The sequence below is a fragment of the Carassius auratus genome, unplaced genomic scaffold (assembly GCF_003368295.1).
Source record: "Carassius auratus strain Wakin unplaced genomic scaffold, ASM336829v1 scaf_tig00011739, whole genome shotgun sequence".
In the NCBI taxonomy this organism is placed as follows: domain Eukaryota; kingdom Metazoa; phylum Chordata; class Actinopteri; order Cypriniformes; family Cyprinidae; genus Carassius; species Carassius auratus.
The window spans coordinates 144,536-162,073 of record NW_020524241.1 but is presented as its reverse complement, the minus strand read 5'-3'; the positions used below and the strand labels follow the sequence as shown (position 1 = coordinate 162,073).

Here is a 17,538-nt window from a genome sequence, read left to right as displayed (position 1 = left end):
GCCCTGTGTTCGTGTTCTGTTAATGTTTTGTTGGGATATTCTGGTTTTGACCCTGCTTGGACTGTTTACCCCTCTGGATTTGCCCTATATTAAACTGCTTACCTGCAATTGGATCTCTCCTTGTTTTCTGTGTCGCCTCACGTAACACAGAATTCCACATTTTCAATATTGATTTATAAAATGGAGAAAAATCCTTCCATTCCATATCTTTCAAGCTAATTAAAAACTAATTAAAATCATATTTAAAACAATTCATACTGCGTGTAAGGGAACAAGCTGTCTCAGCCCAACAGATTTTTCCAGAGTAAAGCAACTTCTGCGCAGCCTGCAGCCTAAAAGCCTTAATTCTACTTTTTATGTCTATTAGGCCTTGTCCACCCTAACTGACTGGTAAATATAAAATAGCAGCTTTTACCCAGTGCTGACCCGACCAAAAAAAGTCATTCATTTTCTTTTGTAGTAAATGAACTACTTTATCAGGTGGATTTAAGACATTTAGTTTATGCCAAAGTGCTGAAGCAGCTAAATTGTTAGCAACCAGGACTCATACCTTTTGTCCACCGTGACAAACGGTCACACATCTTATCATGCATTCCTTCCCAATTCTTTTGAATATAATTATCTGTTCCCAAATAAATACCCAGAATTTTTAGGCCTTCATTACCCCATTTCACACCTCCTGGTAAAACTGGTTGTTCTTCCCTACACCAATTTCCTAAAACGAAACCTTCACTTTTTTCCCAGTTTACTTTTGCTAAAGAGGCACTTTCATACTTCTTTAAAACTTATTCTAAAACAGACACATCTCTCTTACTTTTAATAAACACAGTAACGTCATCAGCATAAGCAGAAAACTTTTTTGTAGCTTTTTGTCCTTCAGTTAGAATGCCATCCAAATTATTCCCCAACTTACGGAGCAAAGGTTCAAAGGCTAAAGAATATAGCATTCCTGACAAAGGACAACCTTGTCTAATACCTCTACGTATAGACACTGGTTTACTTAACCCTCCTCCAACCTTTAGCATTGTAGAAACATCAGCGTATAAAAGTTTAATCCATGAAATAAAAGAATTACCAAAAGCCTTTTCTTGATCAACTACAAATTTTCCAATATTTTCACCATCTCTTTTTGCAATATCTATTATATCACGAACAAGAAAGATATGATCTATTATATTTATTTCCGGAATACAATACGTTTGATACTCATTTACTATATCTTCTAAATACAATTTCAATCTATTTGAAAGACATTTCGCTAAGATTTTATAGTCAGTACATAAAATTTACACTGGTCTCCAGTTCTTTAAAAGACCAAGATCCCCTTTCTTTGGTAACAAAGACAAAACAGCTCTTCTACAGCTTGTTGCCAATTCTTTTTTTCTGTAAGCTGACTTAAAATCCTCAAGCAAATCATCTTTTAATAAGTCCCAAAACTGTTTATAAAAATCAGCTGGAAGTCCATCAATTCCCGGTACACGTCCAGTGGATAGTTGTTTAACAGCCTTTGTTAATTCATCCATATCCATTTCAAAGTCCAGTTGATTTCTCTGTTTATCAGACAACTTTGGTAAGTCTTTGAAAAGTTCATCCATACAGCCAATATCACATGGCCCATCTGAAAACAGTTCTGTATAAAAATCAATAGCCATTGTTCTCATTTCTTGCGGGTTAGTTGTTACTGATCCATCTGGTTTCTTTAAATGTAACATTGCTTTCCGTGCTCCTTCCCTCTTTTCAAAACTAAAAAAGAAAGAACTTGGTGCATACATCTCTCTCAAGGAAAGGAAACGAGCTCTTATTAATGCTCCTTTAGCTCGTTCATGAAGAAGTGAGGCCAGTGCTTTCTTTTTTTCATTCAGTCTTTCAGTTGATTCACCATTTCGGTTAATTAGACTTATTTCAATTGATTTGATTTTCCAACTCCATAACAGGATTTTTTTAAAACAACAATTTGCATTTGCTGTATAATTTTGGCAAAAAATCCTGATGTGTGCCTTTCCAACATCCCACCAATGCACAACATCATCAAAATCAGTCTTTCGCTCTCTCCATTTTGCCCAAAATAAATAAAAATTTTCACAAAAAGAAGCATCTTGCAGCAATTTTACATTAAAATGCCAATAATAACTGTGACCTCGTGTCTTGTAAATTAAAAACAATCATACATAAATGATGATCTGAAAAACCAGTGGGGTAAATACAGGCCTTTAAAATTCTATTACACCAGTCTTTATTAATATACAGTATTGTTCAAAATAATAGCAGTACAATGTGACTAACCAGAATAATCAAGGTTTTTCGTATATTTTTTTATTGCTACGTGGCAAACAAGTTACCAGTAGGTTCAGTAGATTCTCAGAAAACAAATGAGACCCAGCATTCATGATATGCACGCTCTTAAGGCTGTGCAATTGGGCAATTAGTTGAATTAGTTGAAAGGGGTGTGTTCAAAAAAATAGCAGTGTGGCATTCAATCACTGAGGTCATCAATTTTGTGAAGAAACAGGTGTGAATCAGGTGGCCCCTATTTAAGGATGAAGCCAACACTTGTTGAACATGCATTTGAAAGCTGAGGAAAATTGGTCGTTCAAGACATTGTTCAGAAGAACAGCGTACTTTGATTAAAAAGTTGATTAGAGAGGGGAAAACCTATAAAGATGTGCAAAAAATGATAGGCTGTTCAGCTAAAATGATCTCCAATGCCTTAAAATGGAGAGCAAAACCAGAGAGACGTGGAAGAAAACGGAAGACAACCATCAAAATGGATAGAAGAATAACCAGAATGGCAAAGGCTCAGCCAATGATCACCTCCAGGATGATCAAAGACAGTCTGGAGTTACCTGTAAGTACTGTGACAGTTAGAAGACGTCTGTGTGAAGCTAATCTATTTTCAAGAATCCCCCGCAAAGTCCCTCTGTTAAAAAAAAGGCATGTGCAGAAGAGGTTACAATTTGCCAAAGAACACATCAACTGGCCTAAAGAGAAATGGAGGAACATTTTGTGGACTGATGAGGGTAAAATTGTTCTTTTTGGGTCCAAGGGCCACAGGCAGTTTGTGAGACGACCCCCAAACTCTGAATTCAAGCCACAGTACACAGTGAAGACAGTGAAGCATGGAGGTGCAAGCATCATGATATGGGCATGTTTCTCCTACTATGGTGTTGGGCCTATTTATCGCATACCAGGGATCATGGATCAGTTTGCATATGTTAAAATACTTGAAGAGGTCATGTTGCCCTATGCTGAAGAGGACATGCCCTTGAAATGGTTGTTTCAACAAGACAATGACCCAAAACACACTAGTAAACGGGCAAAGTCTTGGTTCCAAACCAACAAAATTAATGTTATGGAGTGGCCAGCCCAATCTCCAGACCTTAATCCAATTGAGAACTTGTGGGGTGATATCAAAAATGCTGTTTCTGAAGCAAAACCAAGAAATGTGAATGAATTGTGGAATGTTGTTAAAGAATCATGGAGTGGAATAACAGCTGAGAGGTGCCACAAGTTGGTTGACTCCATGCCACACAGATGTCAAGCAGTTTTAAAAAACTGTGGTCATACAACTAAATATTAGTTTAGTGATTCACAGGATTGCTAAATCCCAGAAAAAAAAAATGTTTGTACAAAATAGTTTTGAGTTTGTACAGTCAAAGGTAGACACTGCTATTTTTTGAACACACCCCTTTCAACTAATTACCCAATTGCACAGCCTTAAGAGCGTGCATATCATGAATGCTGGGTCTTGTTTGTTTTCTGACAATCTACTGAACCTACTGGTAACTTGTTTGCCACGTAGCAATAAAAAATATACTAAAAACCTTGATTATTCTGGTTAGTCACATTGTACTGCTATTATTTTGAACAATACTGTAAAAACGATCTAATCTAGCAAAGCTGATGTAGTCACTTGAAGATTTACACCAAGTATATTGTTTTTCTACCGGATGTTGTGATCTCCAAACATCACATAAATCAAAACTGCTTACAACATCATTTAAACCAGTAGCAGAAAAAGGACACGGTTCTTCTCCATTCCTGTCTAAAGCACTATCTAATGTGCAATTCCAGTCACCACCCAAAACAAGACAAGCATTTTTATCATATTTCCCCAACATACTTTTACAATTTTTAAAAACTTTTATCCTTTCTGCACCACTATTAGGTGCATATACATTAACAAACACAAATAGAAAACCCAACAGATTAACCTGTACTGCCAAAATTTGACCTTTTTCTATTTCTTCACTAGATACTAAGGTCATTGTAATTTTCTTTGAGAATAAGATGGCAACACCCCCTTTTGTATTAGAGCCATGACTTAAAAAAATATGCCCTCCCCACCACTTTTTCCATTCTAATTCATTAGCTGAGTCACTATGTGTCTCTTGTAAGAAAATTATATTCTTATCTTTATTTTCAATATATTCTCTCAACACTGCTCTTCTTTTACCATCCCTTCCTCCATTAATGTTAATTGTTCCCATCTTAATACTCAACATCAATAAAAAGGAAAGATCAATAAAGAAAAAAAGAAGGGTTAGCAAAGAAAAAGACAGAGTAAACACCCCCAGTGACTTCATCATTAAGGAGTTATTAAACCTTTTTCAAGGGCCATTTTTCTTCTCAATTTAGTTACAAATTTTTTCAATCGAAATCTTTTTCTTCTACTTAATTCATCGTAACTTGCCGTCTGCTGAATTTTCACAGCTAATTGCAAAAAAAATTTTGCATCAGGGAAAAATTCACTAATCTCAATAACTTTTCCAAATGTCGCATCTAAGAAATCATTAACTTCATTGACTGTATATAGCTGATCTTCACCAATTTGGGAAAGAATATCTGATGCTTCTGAAAAATGATCATCATCATCTTCACTGTAATCTTGCTCATCCGTAGCATCAGTTAACTGGGACAAAACATTCTGTCCAGTATCTTGTGCATCGTCTGTCACAACCTTTGGTAACTTAACACGAAGCCACTCTTCATCTCCATTAACACCAGCTCCTACACACACATTTTCTCTCTTTTCAATACCACTACCAACTACACTTCCAGGTGAATTTCTCTTCTTTTGTTTACTCATCCCTTCACCTGCATTTTAATCTTTTTTTTCCCCATCAATTATTGTTTTGTTTGGTTCTTCACTAATCTCTACATTATCTCCAATCTGTACATTAGGAATGACTTCAATCTCATTTACATTGTTTTCCATGTGCGTGATATTATTTTGGCAAGCGATCTTCTTATGCCCAACGTCACCACAAACGTAACACTTCAAGTTCCCGGTGCTCGTGTAAATCATATATGATTTACCCTCATGTTGAATTCGGAAAGAAATATCAAGCGACGGTTGATCAAGAAACATAAACACATGACGCCTAAAAGACAACACGTGTTTCAATGCTTCATTCCGACACCTCAGCGGAATCATTTTCATTCCGCTGGCCCTTTTTCCAAACCTCAACAATTCTTTCTCAATGTCACTATTTAGTATGAAGGGGGGTACATTAGAGATCGTAACTTTCAAGGATTGCGACACAAGCGGTGAAACAACAGAAAACGCTCCATTTATCCAAAACGCCAATTTCAATTAGTTTACTCACCATACTTTCGTCTTTAAGGAAAATCACCACCGCTTTGTTCATCCTCCACGCTGAAATAATATTTTCGTATCCAATTTGCTGACCGACCGCGACAAGCACGTCTTCCACATCTGAATCAGCATCAGGTACACACCTGACTCCATGACGGAGCGAGAGGGAGGCGACAGGGGTGAGCCTCCATCTCAGGCCTCCGCCACGAAGACTAAATTAACGAAACCGCAACGTATAATAATCGAAAATGAAATTAACCAATATATAAACTAAACAAAATAAAACAAAAGAAAAAAGAAGAGGAAGAAAAAAAAAACATGCGTCCGGACGCGCCAACCATTTTTCTGTCGTTAAAATAGCAAAAATGGATTTGGACACACCCTGAGTGCACCTGCGCTGTGCGCTTTACACTTTGCGTTTAGTTAAAATAGGGCCCTAAATTGTATAATTGTTTCTTACAATGATAGATCCCCAGTAAGGAACACCAATAATGACAAAGATGCCATCTGGACGAACTGTAGATACAATGCCAGACAGGAGAGTCAGCACACCGACCATTATCTGGACTGTCTGTTTTAAAAAATGAATGTACAGAAATTATTTCATAAAGAGGGAACAAATACAATACCAAAATTATGGCAACTGTAGTTATGTATTAGAAAAATTTCCCAAAAATATATTCTGCAAGTGTGGAACTATCACATGTAACTATGTAAATGTCACTGTATTTGTGGATTTACAAGATTGCATTACTGCACATTTTTTGATAGTTTGCAACTCCTAAACATTATTCTCTGTGACTGATACACTGTAAAGTTCACTATTTTACTCTGTACAGGATTAACCTAAGCACATAGTCCACAAGGCAATATATACACACATAAAGTTAAATTATTTGTGTTTATGAAACATATCGCACCCCAAGGGCTTTCGGTTGTCCTTTCAGGAATGCCTGAAGTCCACGAAGAGGCGCAGGAGCATGTGTCACCGTTGTAACAGGTGTTGCTTGTGTTCCTGGTTGAAACTGGATGATGAATGTTGAAGAGTTTGTGGGACCAGTGCTGGACATTCTGGTTTCTGAATCTCAAACTGACCTGTAAAAAACAGTAGTAAATCAAAACAGGTGAACAATATGATGACATGCATTGGCTTTATTAATGCAATTTCCAGTGTATTTATTAAAACATTCTTCATTAAATATTATTGTCATTGATTTCTGTATCACAGCACTTGACAAAAGAACAAATGACTTGGACCTGAAGACCTGAGAGATGAGCTAATTTTTTCTGTTTCCTGGCCAATAGAATGTTGCCCAGGTGCAGTGAACACTAAATGAATGAATCGCTCTTTGAAACATACTAAATATTGATTAAAGAAGGACCCATCACTGCAGGTGATGAACAGTGACTGGTGTCCTCCAAACATGATTCTTGGAACCGAACTGCATAATGTTGCATTGTAGACCAATTCTGAGCAACTATGTGGAAAGGTAACTGCACAACTGTATACGCTAAATGGACATAAATCATGCTCTTTTGCACAATAAGCAAGTGTGGCAAAGTAGGTAATCTCCCTCCCCTGGTACTTAGAAACGGCCTATCAGGGCTCAGTCATTGCTTTATAAAGGCTGTGATTAGGCTACCTGGGATGCGTCATTGTTGGCCCCGCCCATCCGGTACGTGTGCGCTTCCGCCTAACAAAGGTATGTTTGTAGCTGGTCTGGCTAATGCTGCAATGAGCTCTTGGACATCGGCTAACTATATTAATTTATTGTAGCTGGAGTCGCCTTTTTGCAGCTTGAATAGCCCATTATTCCTGGCTTCGCTGTGGTTTTCAGGCTGTTCTTGCCACCTGGTTAGACTGATTTCATTCAAGTAATCTTCTGAGACTTGTGCTGTGAGCAACTGTATGAGGTGTGTGTAACGCTGTAGTCAATACCTGGTATGTATAGATACACATGTATATGCATTTCTTTTTTTTTAATGAACACTTGATTGTGTTTTAAATTTAACTAATGGGTTGTTTTTAGTAGGACAAAGTTTTGGGAACGTCCGCCTGTTTGCGGGTGGGGAAGATCGCCTCCTGCATAATAGTAGATTAAAGACGGCGTTGCTGTTTTGCTGTTTTGCTGTTTTGCTGTTTAATTAAGTTTTGTTGTGCTCGTATCATTGTATGGTTTTTGGTTATTGTTTGTTTTCGTTACAATTGATTCTTGTTTGATTTTGTAGTGATTTGTTAAAACTTTTGCTTTAAATATATATTTCTTTCCTTTTCATTTCAGTTGTCTTTAAGTGACCATTGTTAATTTTTTTTTTTTACATTTTGTTGTGTGTTTTGGTAATTGTTTCAGTCAATCAGGCTTTAGATTAATTTCGTTTTGTACATTTGAGTAAATTGTGTTCTTTGTGTTTTAGGCCCCTGAGTCGGGTGGCTAGCTGTCCTAGTATCCTGGTGGTGGTGGTGTTTGGAGCACGGAGTGTGGATTGTCGTTTGTAGTCACTCACCTCACTCTGTGTGTGTGTGTGTGTGTGCTTTTACGAATAGCCATTTTTGCAGCTAGCCTACCCTGCTAGGGGTAAGCCTTCGTAAAACTGATTAATGTATGCCTGGTCGATTCATATCTTTGCCTGATCTTTTAAAAGGTGTATTTTCTACTTTGTGAATTTAATAAATATTTGTATACGCTAGTGCCTCTGTCTCTGCCTCCTATGGTAACGAACCTGTGTGTCTAAATTCCATCAAGTATTTAGTTCCCCTCACTTTAGAGGGGTGGCGTAGTCGGTAGTTATATCATAATTAATTAACTTCAAGTTGCCACGCCACATTCTGGCGTAGTCGGCAGGGTACCGTGTTTGGCGGAGACACTGGTATTAGTGGTTGTATTTTTTTTGTTTGTTCTTTTTCTTTTATTTTTCTGTTGCAGTGAGATTGGTAAAGAGTAGCAGCAAAACAGCAGCGCACGTCTGGTGGATTCTGATTCTTTGTGAGTCTACTCCCTCTTGTTGGTAAGTGTTACGGCCGTCAAAATTATGGAAGAAGAGTTACAGGAATTGAGGGAAGTAGTAGCTCAGTTGCGGGCAGAAAATGAGAGGTTGCGTCAAGACCACTTTCTTGCGCTTCCTGGCCCTAGTGATGCCCCTTCTATTGTTCCTGGTCCTTCTGTTGCTGCCCCCCCTCAGCTAAGTAGTGCACAGGCAGTCCTGCCAGAACGATTCGTTCTTGTACCTCGAGACAGGAAATGTCAAAAATTCAATGGCAGGGTTGGTCTGAGCATTGATGAGTGGGTTGAAGAGGCCAAAGCTTGTATGCAGGCTCGTCACCTGTCTGTTTCTGATCAAGCTTTCTTCTTGTTTGACCACTTGGAGGGGGAGGCAAGGGAAGAGATTAGGTACCGTTCGGAGATTGAGCGAAATGATCCAGATAAAGTTATTTTGGTGTTACGGGAATTATATGGTTGCTCACAGTCATATGTCTCATTACAGGAGGCATTTTTTTCTAGAAAGCAGCAGGAGGGTGAATCATTGTTGGAGTTTTCCCTAGCTTTGATGGGTCTCCTAGAACGTGTGACGCAGCGATCGCCGTATGTTATGCCAAATTCACAAATTTTGCTACGCGATCAGTTCATTGAACATGTTTGTGACGTGGCTCTTCGCCGAGAATTAAAACAGTTAATACGTCGTCAGCCAATGTTAACATTGTTGGAAGTTCGAAGCGAAGCTCTTAGATGGGAAAGGGAGGGGATGTTGGGGAGTACGAGAGGACGAAGCAATTCCGTTCCATCCGCCTATGGGATCCAGTATGGTGTACAAGGTGAGTCACGGGTGGGTAGATTTCCTCAGTCACGTAGTCAGCCTCCTCACCGCGGCCCCATTATATGTAGGAGGTGCCAACGACTTGGCCACTTTGCTGGAGAGTGCGATGGGGAGCGTGTTCCCCCTCGTCCGCAACCCCCTTTGCCCACTGCGTCGTCATCTGAGGGTATACAGCCTGGTCCATCTGCGTTGTCGGGAAACTAGTCCCCACCGTGTCGCCGAGCCAAGGCGCGGTTGGGGAATTGACCGGCTCTAGTGTTTCAAGTATGTCTCATTTAATGTCTTCATGCCCGCACCTTGCTATTCGAATGGGTGGGGTCCAAATTTCATGTTTGGTCGATACTGGCTCCATGGTGTCCACAATAACGGAAAGTTGGTTTCGTAAATATTTTGAACCATGGGGTCCGGATCGACTTAAGTCGTGCCAGTGGCTACAACTTCGGGCTGCAAACGGTCTTTCGATTCCATATATTGGCTACATGGAACTGGATGTCGAATTGTGTGGGCAAGTGATTTCGGAGTGTGGAGTGCTTGTTGTTCGGGACCCTCCTGGTGGGATTTGTGACCAAGTCCCAGGGGTACTCGGGATGAATGTCCTGAGCCGTTGTTACCAGGAGTTATTCGGACAACATGGCCCTGCTCTTTTTGAGTCTGCTGTAACCGTTGAGGCCCCTAGCTTTGTCATGCAGGCACTTCAATATTGTCACCGTTTGGAAGACCAGGGTTCAGTAAGGCACCCTGGTCCGGTTAGGTTACGGGGTCGTGAGTCATGTCGCATCCCAGCTGGCACGATGAAGTTTGTAGCAGCGACTTGTTCTGAACAATGTGCAGCGGGGGTGGTACTGTTTGAGCCCCCAGAGTCTGGGTTGCCCGCGGGTTTGTTGGCTTCTCCAGCGCTGGTACAGGTCATAAGAGGCATTGCCTACTTGCCTATGGTAAATGTGGGAACTGCGGATGTTATGCTGCATTCTAAAACCGTTTTGGGAGTGCTAAATAGTGTTTGTATGGTAAGTCTGCCTGCTAGGGTAACTGAAGTGAAATCTGGTGTAGCCATCATGGCAAGAGGACCTGTTTCAAGGGTCTCTAGTGTTTCTTGTTGTGTAGCCGTCAAGGCCAGAGGACTTGTACCAAGTTTCTCGTGTTTCTTGTTGAGTAGCCGTCATGGCAAGAGGACTTGTACGAAGTATCTCGTGTTTCTCATGGTGTAGCCATCATGGCAAGAGGACCTGTTTCAAGGGTCTCTAGTGTTTCCTGTTGTGTAGCTGTTGTGGCAGAGCACTTGTAACAAGTGTCTCTAGTGTTTCTTGTTGTGTAGCCGTCAAGGCCAGAGGACTTGTACCAATGGTCTCTCTGTATTCGCTCTACTAGCTTCCCATAGCGAAGGTGAGTGTCTTGGGGTTATCGTCGGGGCGACGATAAAATAGCTGGGGCAGATTGTGGCAAAGTAGGTAATCTCCCTCCCCTGGTACTTAGAAACGGCCTATCAGGGCTCAGTCATTGCTTTATAAAGGCTGTGATTAGGCTACCTGGGATGCGTCATTGTTGGCCCCGCCCATCCGGTACGTGTGCGCTTCCGCCTAACAAAGGTATGTTTGTAGCTGGTCTGGCTAATGCTGCAATGAGCTCTTGGACATCGGCTAACTATATTAATTTATTGTAGCTGGAGTCGCCTTTTTGCAGCTTGAATAGCCCATTATTCCTGGCTTCGTTGTGGTTTTCAGGCTGTTCTTGCCACCTGGTTAGACTGATTTCATTCAAGTAATCTTCTGAGACTTGTGCTGTGAGCAACTGTATGAGGTGTGTGTAACGCTGTAGTCAATACCTGTAGGACAAAGTTTTGGGAACATCCGCCTGTTTTCGGGTGGGGAAGATCGCCTCCTGCATAATAGCAGATTAAAGACTGCGTTGCTGTTTTGCTGTTTTTTTACATTTTGTTGTGTGTTTTGGTAATTGTTTCAGTCAATCAGGCTTTAGATTAATTTCGTTTTGTACAATTGAGTAATTTGTGTTCTTTGTGTTTTAGGCCCCTGAGTCGGGTGGCTAGCTGTCCTAGTATCCTGGTGGTGGTGGTGGTGTTTGGAGCACGGAGTGTGGATTGTCGTTTGTAGTCACTCACCTCACTGTGTGTGTGTGTGTGTGCTTTACGAATAGCCACTTTTGCAGCTAGCCTACCCTGCTAGGGGTAAGCCTTCGTAAAACTGATTAATGTATGCCTGGTCGAATCATATCTTTGCCTGATCTTTTAAAAGGTATATTTTCTACTTTGTGAATTTAATAAATAGTTTATACGCTAGTGCCTCTGTCTCTGCCTCCTATGGTAACGAACCTGTGTGTCTAAATTCCATCAAGTATTTAGTTCCCCTCACTTTAGAGGGGTGGCGTAGTCGGTAGTTATATCATAATTAATTAACTTCAAGTTGCCACGCCACACAAGCTAGCATGTATAGTATATTTATTTTGTACATAGTTTAACAGCATTAAGTGCAAGAGGGTAAAGATAGTTATTTATGTCGATATTTCGATATTTTACATGCACATTATTAGTAATACAAGCTCCAAAGACAGAATGTATCATTTGAAAGACTGGTAAATGGTCTGACACGTCACACCATAACAGCCCTGATGACACTTTATAGTCACAGGAGTTAAACAAAATATTATCTATGAGAGAGGCTGAGTGTGTGGTAACCCTGGTCGGTTTTGTAATCAAAGGGTAGAAATTTACAGAGTATAGGGTATTAAGAAAATCATGTGTAGCAGTGTGATCAGCATGTAAAATATTCAAATTGAAGTCTCTGTGTAACAGACAGAGCTTATGATCCTTTGAAATAATATCTAAGGTTGAATCAAGTGCATCAATGCAGGTATTTATATCAGAAGCAGGTGGTCTGTAAATGCATCCAATCACAATGTTTTTCCCTTTAAATAAATAACATGAGGGAATTTCGACAAATAGAGATTCTACTAATGTTAGGTTGAAGTTATTACTTAAGTCCTTTCTGAGAATATATTTAAATAAATCAGACACTTACAGAGAGACTCCTCCTCCTCTTTTCATTTCTCTACAAGAGTGGATAGCATTATAGTGTGCTAGATTATAGAGATGTGATGTGTCATTATGAAGCCATGTTTCCGTATAAATGCTAGAGCTGAGAAGGAGTGTGACAAGGTAGATAAGAAGCTTTTAAAGTGATCAAAGTTTTCTCTGAAGCTACGTGCATTCACATGAATCGTGGAGAACGAGGTTTGATCAGAATGTGTAGGAGACAAACAAGGCAAGAAATTAAACTGCTGTTCGGTATAATATTCACACGACAAATTAACAGAATTCAGATAATTGTTATTGGAGTCGGGATTAAAAAAGGTTTCATAAATTCCAGAGTTGTTGTCAATGTTCAGCTCAAATGGGTTCAGAGTCCGTGAATCTATTACAGGTGCTGCGTATTTCCAGTCACTTGTTATGAGACTAGAGTCAATTGATGTCATAATAAAGAAATGTTAAGATAGTACCTTGTAAGAACGACATCACACCAAAAAGACTCACGTTCAACCAACACATCAGGGTTAATCCTTTCACTCAATAAACCCAAACAATCCATCGGCAGCAGTAGAAACAGGAGTTCTTGAGAGTGAAATGATTCATTTATATTCATCCAGCTGATTTGATTCCCGTATCTCCAAAACCTTCACATCCTCTGGTCGTAATCCATTCGTCTTAATCCACACTTTGCAGTTCCGGGTCCATGTCGACTGAATCTTTCCATTTTTACGTAGAAATCTAGCGTCCTTAGCAATATCGGCATTCTTCTTAGTGAGATGTTCGTTGAGGTAAACCTTCGTGCCCTTCAATTACCCCCCTTGACTCAAAAGCGCGATTTTGTGTTTGTGATTCACAAAGCACACAATGATGACCAATTCTGAGCAACTATGTGGAAAGGTAACTGCACAACTGTATACACTAAATGGACATTTAATGGACATAAATCATGCTCTTTTGCACAATAAGCAAGCTAGCATGTTAATTATAAATTTTCAAAGAAAGGATTTAAGTAATAACTTCAACCTAACATTAGTAGAATCTCTATTTGTCGAAATTCCCTCATGTTATTTATTTAAAGGGAAAAGCATTGTGATTGGATGCATTTACAGACCACCTGCTTCTGATATAAATACCTGCATTGATGCACTTGATTCAACCTTAGATATTATTTCAAAGGAACATAAGCTCTGTCTGTTACACGGTGATTTCAATTTGAATATTTTACATGCTGATCACACTGCTACACATGATTTTCTTAATACCCTATACTCTGTAAATTTCTACCCTTTGATTACAAAACCGACCAGGGTTACCACACACTCAGCCTCTCTCATAGATAATATTTTGTTTAACTCCTGTGACTATAAAGTGTCATCAGGGCTGTTATGGTGTGACGTGTCAGACCATTTACCAGTCTTTCAAATGATACATTCTGTCTTTGGAGCTTGTATTACTAATAATGTGCATGTAAAATATCGAAATTTCACCCCTAAAAATATTGGAATATTCAAATTAGCCATCAGCTCTATCATATGGGATGAGGTCATGTTGTTGCAGGATGCTATTAAAGCCTATGATTTATTTTTGACTCTCTTTAATTCTGCTCTGGAATCCAGTTTTCCTCTGATAGCTGTGAAATCCAAAGTAGCTAGAGACAAACCCTGGTTTACTTGTGAATTGAGGAAAGTATCTAGAAAGAAAAATCGGTTGTATCGCAAGTCTGTCACCAAGCCTACTCCTCATAACCTAGAAACATACAAAAAATATAGGAACCAATTCACAAGCTTAATTAAGGCGACTAAAAAAAAGTTTTATGCTGACCAGTTTAATCGAGTCTCTAATGACATTAAATCAACCTGGAACATTATAAATCAGGTACTGAGTTGTAATAGGAAGGCTGTATCTGGACCCACAGAGATGAGGGACAATGATAGGTGTCTATCAGACCCTATTGATATAGCTGATGGCTTCAATGATTTCTTTACCAAAATTGGTTCTGATTTAGCACACAATATCCAGAAAACGGATAATGATCCATGTAGCCAAATAAATGGGCGGTACTCTCCCCTCCTTAATCTTGATCACCCAACTACGCAGGAGGTCCGAGATATAATTTTTTCTTTAAAGAACTCAGCCCCTGGCCATGATGGCATTAAGAGTATCCTCCTTAAGGAGACCATTGATCATATTATTCAACCTCTTACTTATGTAATCTCTTTTATCATTTCAATCTGGAATTATTCCCCAAGCTCTTAAAATTGCAAAAGTTATTCCCATTTTTAAATCAGGTGATACAAAGGTGTTTAGCAATTATCGTCCAATATCTATTCTGCCCTGTATTTCTAAAATATTCACGAGTTCACCCTTACATCTAATCTGAAGGCAAATAGTAGGCATATTTTGGCGTGCTGTCCTGGGGGAGGGGTCCGGGCCCGGAGCATAGCCCGAACCCAAATAACTCCCCCTATCCCAATTTGGGATAAATAGATTAGAAGTGAGGAGTTGGGGTGGAGGAGGGTTGCCGAAAAACTGTCGTGGGACAGGAGGTAGGAAGACTGGATATATATACGCGTGCGTGCTATAAGATGATTAGCTAAACGAGATGCACCTGTACCAAATTGGATGATTATCTGATCGTGCTTCTCCCGAACTTTGTTAATAAAACCACATTTCACGAGTTCACCCTTACATCTAATCTGAAGGCAAATAGTAGGCATATTTTGGCGTGCTGTCCTGGGGGAGGGGTCCGGGCCCGGAGCATAGCCCGAACCCAAATAACTCCCCAAAAGAAGCTTAAAGCCATAGGACAGCAGCCAGAGAGATAAAATTTAGTTGCCCCCCAAAATATGCGTGTTGGGAAGAAAATGCAGAGCGACCTGGAGAGCCCGTGCAGTGTTCGACGAGAGCTGCGGCTCGCAACGTCTTACCAGCGAGCCCTCCATGCCGCTTATGGGAGGAGCACAATGCCAGATATCAAGAAATGAGGGACTCTTGCTGCCTCCGAAGGGAGCTGCGGCTCTGCTGCACCGGAAGGGAGAGTCCCTCTTGCGGCTGAGTACGAGGCGCGGTTTGTTGCATCTGATGGAGGGCTCTCACTGCGACTGAAGGGAGCCAGCGACTGTATCCCATCGGGAGGGAGATCCCTGGCCGCCATAGAGTATGCAACATAACTCGGACGGGGGGTTCACACTGCGACCGAAGGGAGCCGTGGGTCTGCTGCACCAGAAGGGAGAGCCCGTCAGATGCTAAATAGGCAATGAGATTGGAGCCGCGGTTTGGCGCGTCGGATGAAGGGCTCCTAATGCAACCGAAGGGAGCCAGCGGCTGTACCCCATCGGGAGGGAGATCCCTAGCCATCGTGGAGCATGCAACATAACTCAGATGGGGGGTTCACACTGCGACCGAAGGGAGCTGTGGGTCTGCTGCACCGGAAGAGGAGCCCTAGTCCGATGCTGAGAAGGCAAAGAGACGCGACTGTTGGAGGGACTCCCGCTGCATCCGAAGGGAGCTGCGGCTCTGCTGCACCGGAAGGGGGAGTCCCCCATTGCGGGTTTATGGAGGCACGGTTTTTTGCCTCTGAGGGTTCTCCCAGCCTCCGTAGGGGGTTCGCAACTCTGCAGCAGGAGTGCTGCCCCGGAGGGGAGAGCCCTGATTGACGCTAACTAGAATACGACTGTTGGAGGGACTTTTGCTGCGTCCGAAGGGAGCTGCGGCTCTGCTGCACCGGAAAGGCGAGTCCCCCTTGCGAAGCGAGGCATGGCTTGATGCGTCTGATGGAGGGCTCTCACTGCGACCGAAGGGAGCCAGCAGCTCTATTCCCCCGGGAGGGAGAACCCTATCCGCCCTTGAGCATGCAACATAACTCAGACGGGGGGTTCACCCTGCGACCGAAGGGAGCCGTGGGTCTGCTGCACCGGAAGGGAGAGCCCCATCAGATGCAGAATAGGCAAGAAGATTCGAGGAACGGTTTGGTGCATCGGATGGAGGGCTCCTGCTGCGACCGAAGGGAGCCAGCGGCTGTGTTCCCCCGGGAGGGAGATCCCGGTCCGCCCTTGAGCATGCAACATAACTCAGACGGGGGGTTCACCCTGCGACCGAAGGGAGCCGTGGGTCTGCTGCACCGGTAGGGGAGCCCCGTCCGATACGGAGTAGGCAAGAAAACGCGACTGATGGAGGGACTCTCGCTGCGTCCGAAGGGAGCTGCGGCTCTGCTGCACCGGAAGGGAGAGTCCCCCTTGCGACTGTATAAGCGGCTTAATTTGATGCATCGGATGGAGGGCTGTCACAACGACCGAAGGGGGCCTGTGGCTCTGCTGCACCGGGAGGGATACCCCCATCTGCCGCTGAGCGCGCAGCGCAACTCAATGACAGATGAAAGGCTCACACTGCGACCGAAGGGAGCCACTGCCCAGCTGCACCGGAAGGGAGAGCCCTGTCCGATGCTGAAATAGGCAAGGAGATTGTAACGATGGCTGGAGGGCCCTTACTTTGGCCGAAGAAACGATAACTGAGAGGCTTCTATTATTCAAGTACACAACATGATTTAAGGAGGAATATATAACTTTTTTTTTTTTTTTTTTTTTAATGTCTGATGAACAACAACCGAGGGCATCTATCGGATTATGTGAGAGGCCCCTTTTGAGCTGCTTAAGATTAGGGCTGAAACGATTCCTCGAGTAACGCGATTACAAAAAATGATGTAGGCAAATTCCTCTGCTTCGAAGCCTCTTTTAATTTATTCTAAATCTCACGTCGGGTTCTTTCGCAATGAAAATTTTTTTTTTTTTTTTTTTTTTTTTTTTTTTTTTTTTTTTTTTTTTTTGAATGAATTAATCAAAATAGGTAATTGCACTTACATCCGATTCACGAATTAATATCTCTAAATATTAAGACGGAACAGTGTTTAAATGTAAATCCTGCATGTTCTGTGTGTCTCTGTTAATGAATGGAGCAGGAGCGCGACTTCCTTTTTCACACACACACTGAAGCGCGCATTACTCTCACGGTAATTTCTGCGTCTGCTGTCTCACTAAATGAGGACTTGAACACATGAACAACATCTCCAGAACTGCTCTGACAGTCAGTTCAT

At 41.5% G+C, this 17,538-nt stretch overlaps 2 protein-coding genes across 9 annotated transcripts in view; one reads left to right on the top strand and one right to left on the bottom strand.

The window, feature by feature from the left end:
* Positions 1 to 17,538, bottom strand: part of LOC113073281 (membrane-spanning 4-domains subfamily A member 4A-like) — a 61,443-nt gene that overhangs the window by 26,427 nt on the left and 17,478 nt on the right. Inside the window, exons 2-4 of one of the 3 annotated variants that reach the window (XM_026246173.1) lie at positions 11,232 to 11,287; positions 6,517 to 6,691; positions 6,057 to 6,167 (exon numbers count right to left, since the gene is read on the bottom strand). In XM_026246173.1, coding sequence (XP_026101958.1) covers positions 6,057 to 6,167; positions 6,517 to 6,666 — 261 coding nt within the window. In that variant the 5' untranslated portion in view covers positions 6,667 to 6,691; positions 11,232 to 11,287. The remainder of the gene's footprint in view (positions 1 to 6,056; positions 6,168 to 6,516; positions 6,692 to 11,231; positions 11,288 to 17,538) is intronic. The other 2 variants (XM_026246172.1, XM_026246174.1) reach the window with 2 other exon arrangements.
* On the top strand, positions 6,741 to 12,708 carry LOC113073279 (uncharacterized). Of its 6 annotated transcripts, none has more exons than XM_026246171.1 (3): positions 6,741 to 7,299; positions 7,374 to 7,538; positions 8,012 to 11,286. In XM_026246171.1, exon 3 carries the CDS (start codon positions 8,627 to 8,629, stop codon positions 9,611 to 9,613), a length of 987 nt encoding a protein of 328 aa, XP_026101956.1. In that variant the 5' UTR covers positions 6,741 to 7,299; positions 7,374 to 7,538; positions 8,012 to 8,626; the 3' UTR covers positions 9,614 to 11,286. The 6 variants fall into 6 exon arrangements, 4 of the variants coding, with proteins under 4 accessions (XP_026101956.1, XP_026101954.1, XP_026101955.1 ...); XR_003280473.1 differs by adding an exon at positions 11,433 to 12,708 and having other exon boundaries at positions 6,743 to 7,538; positions 8,012 to 11,206; XR_003280474.1 differs by having other exon boundaries at positions 6,743 to 7,538; positions 8,012 to 10,995; positions 11,070 to 11,286.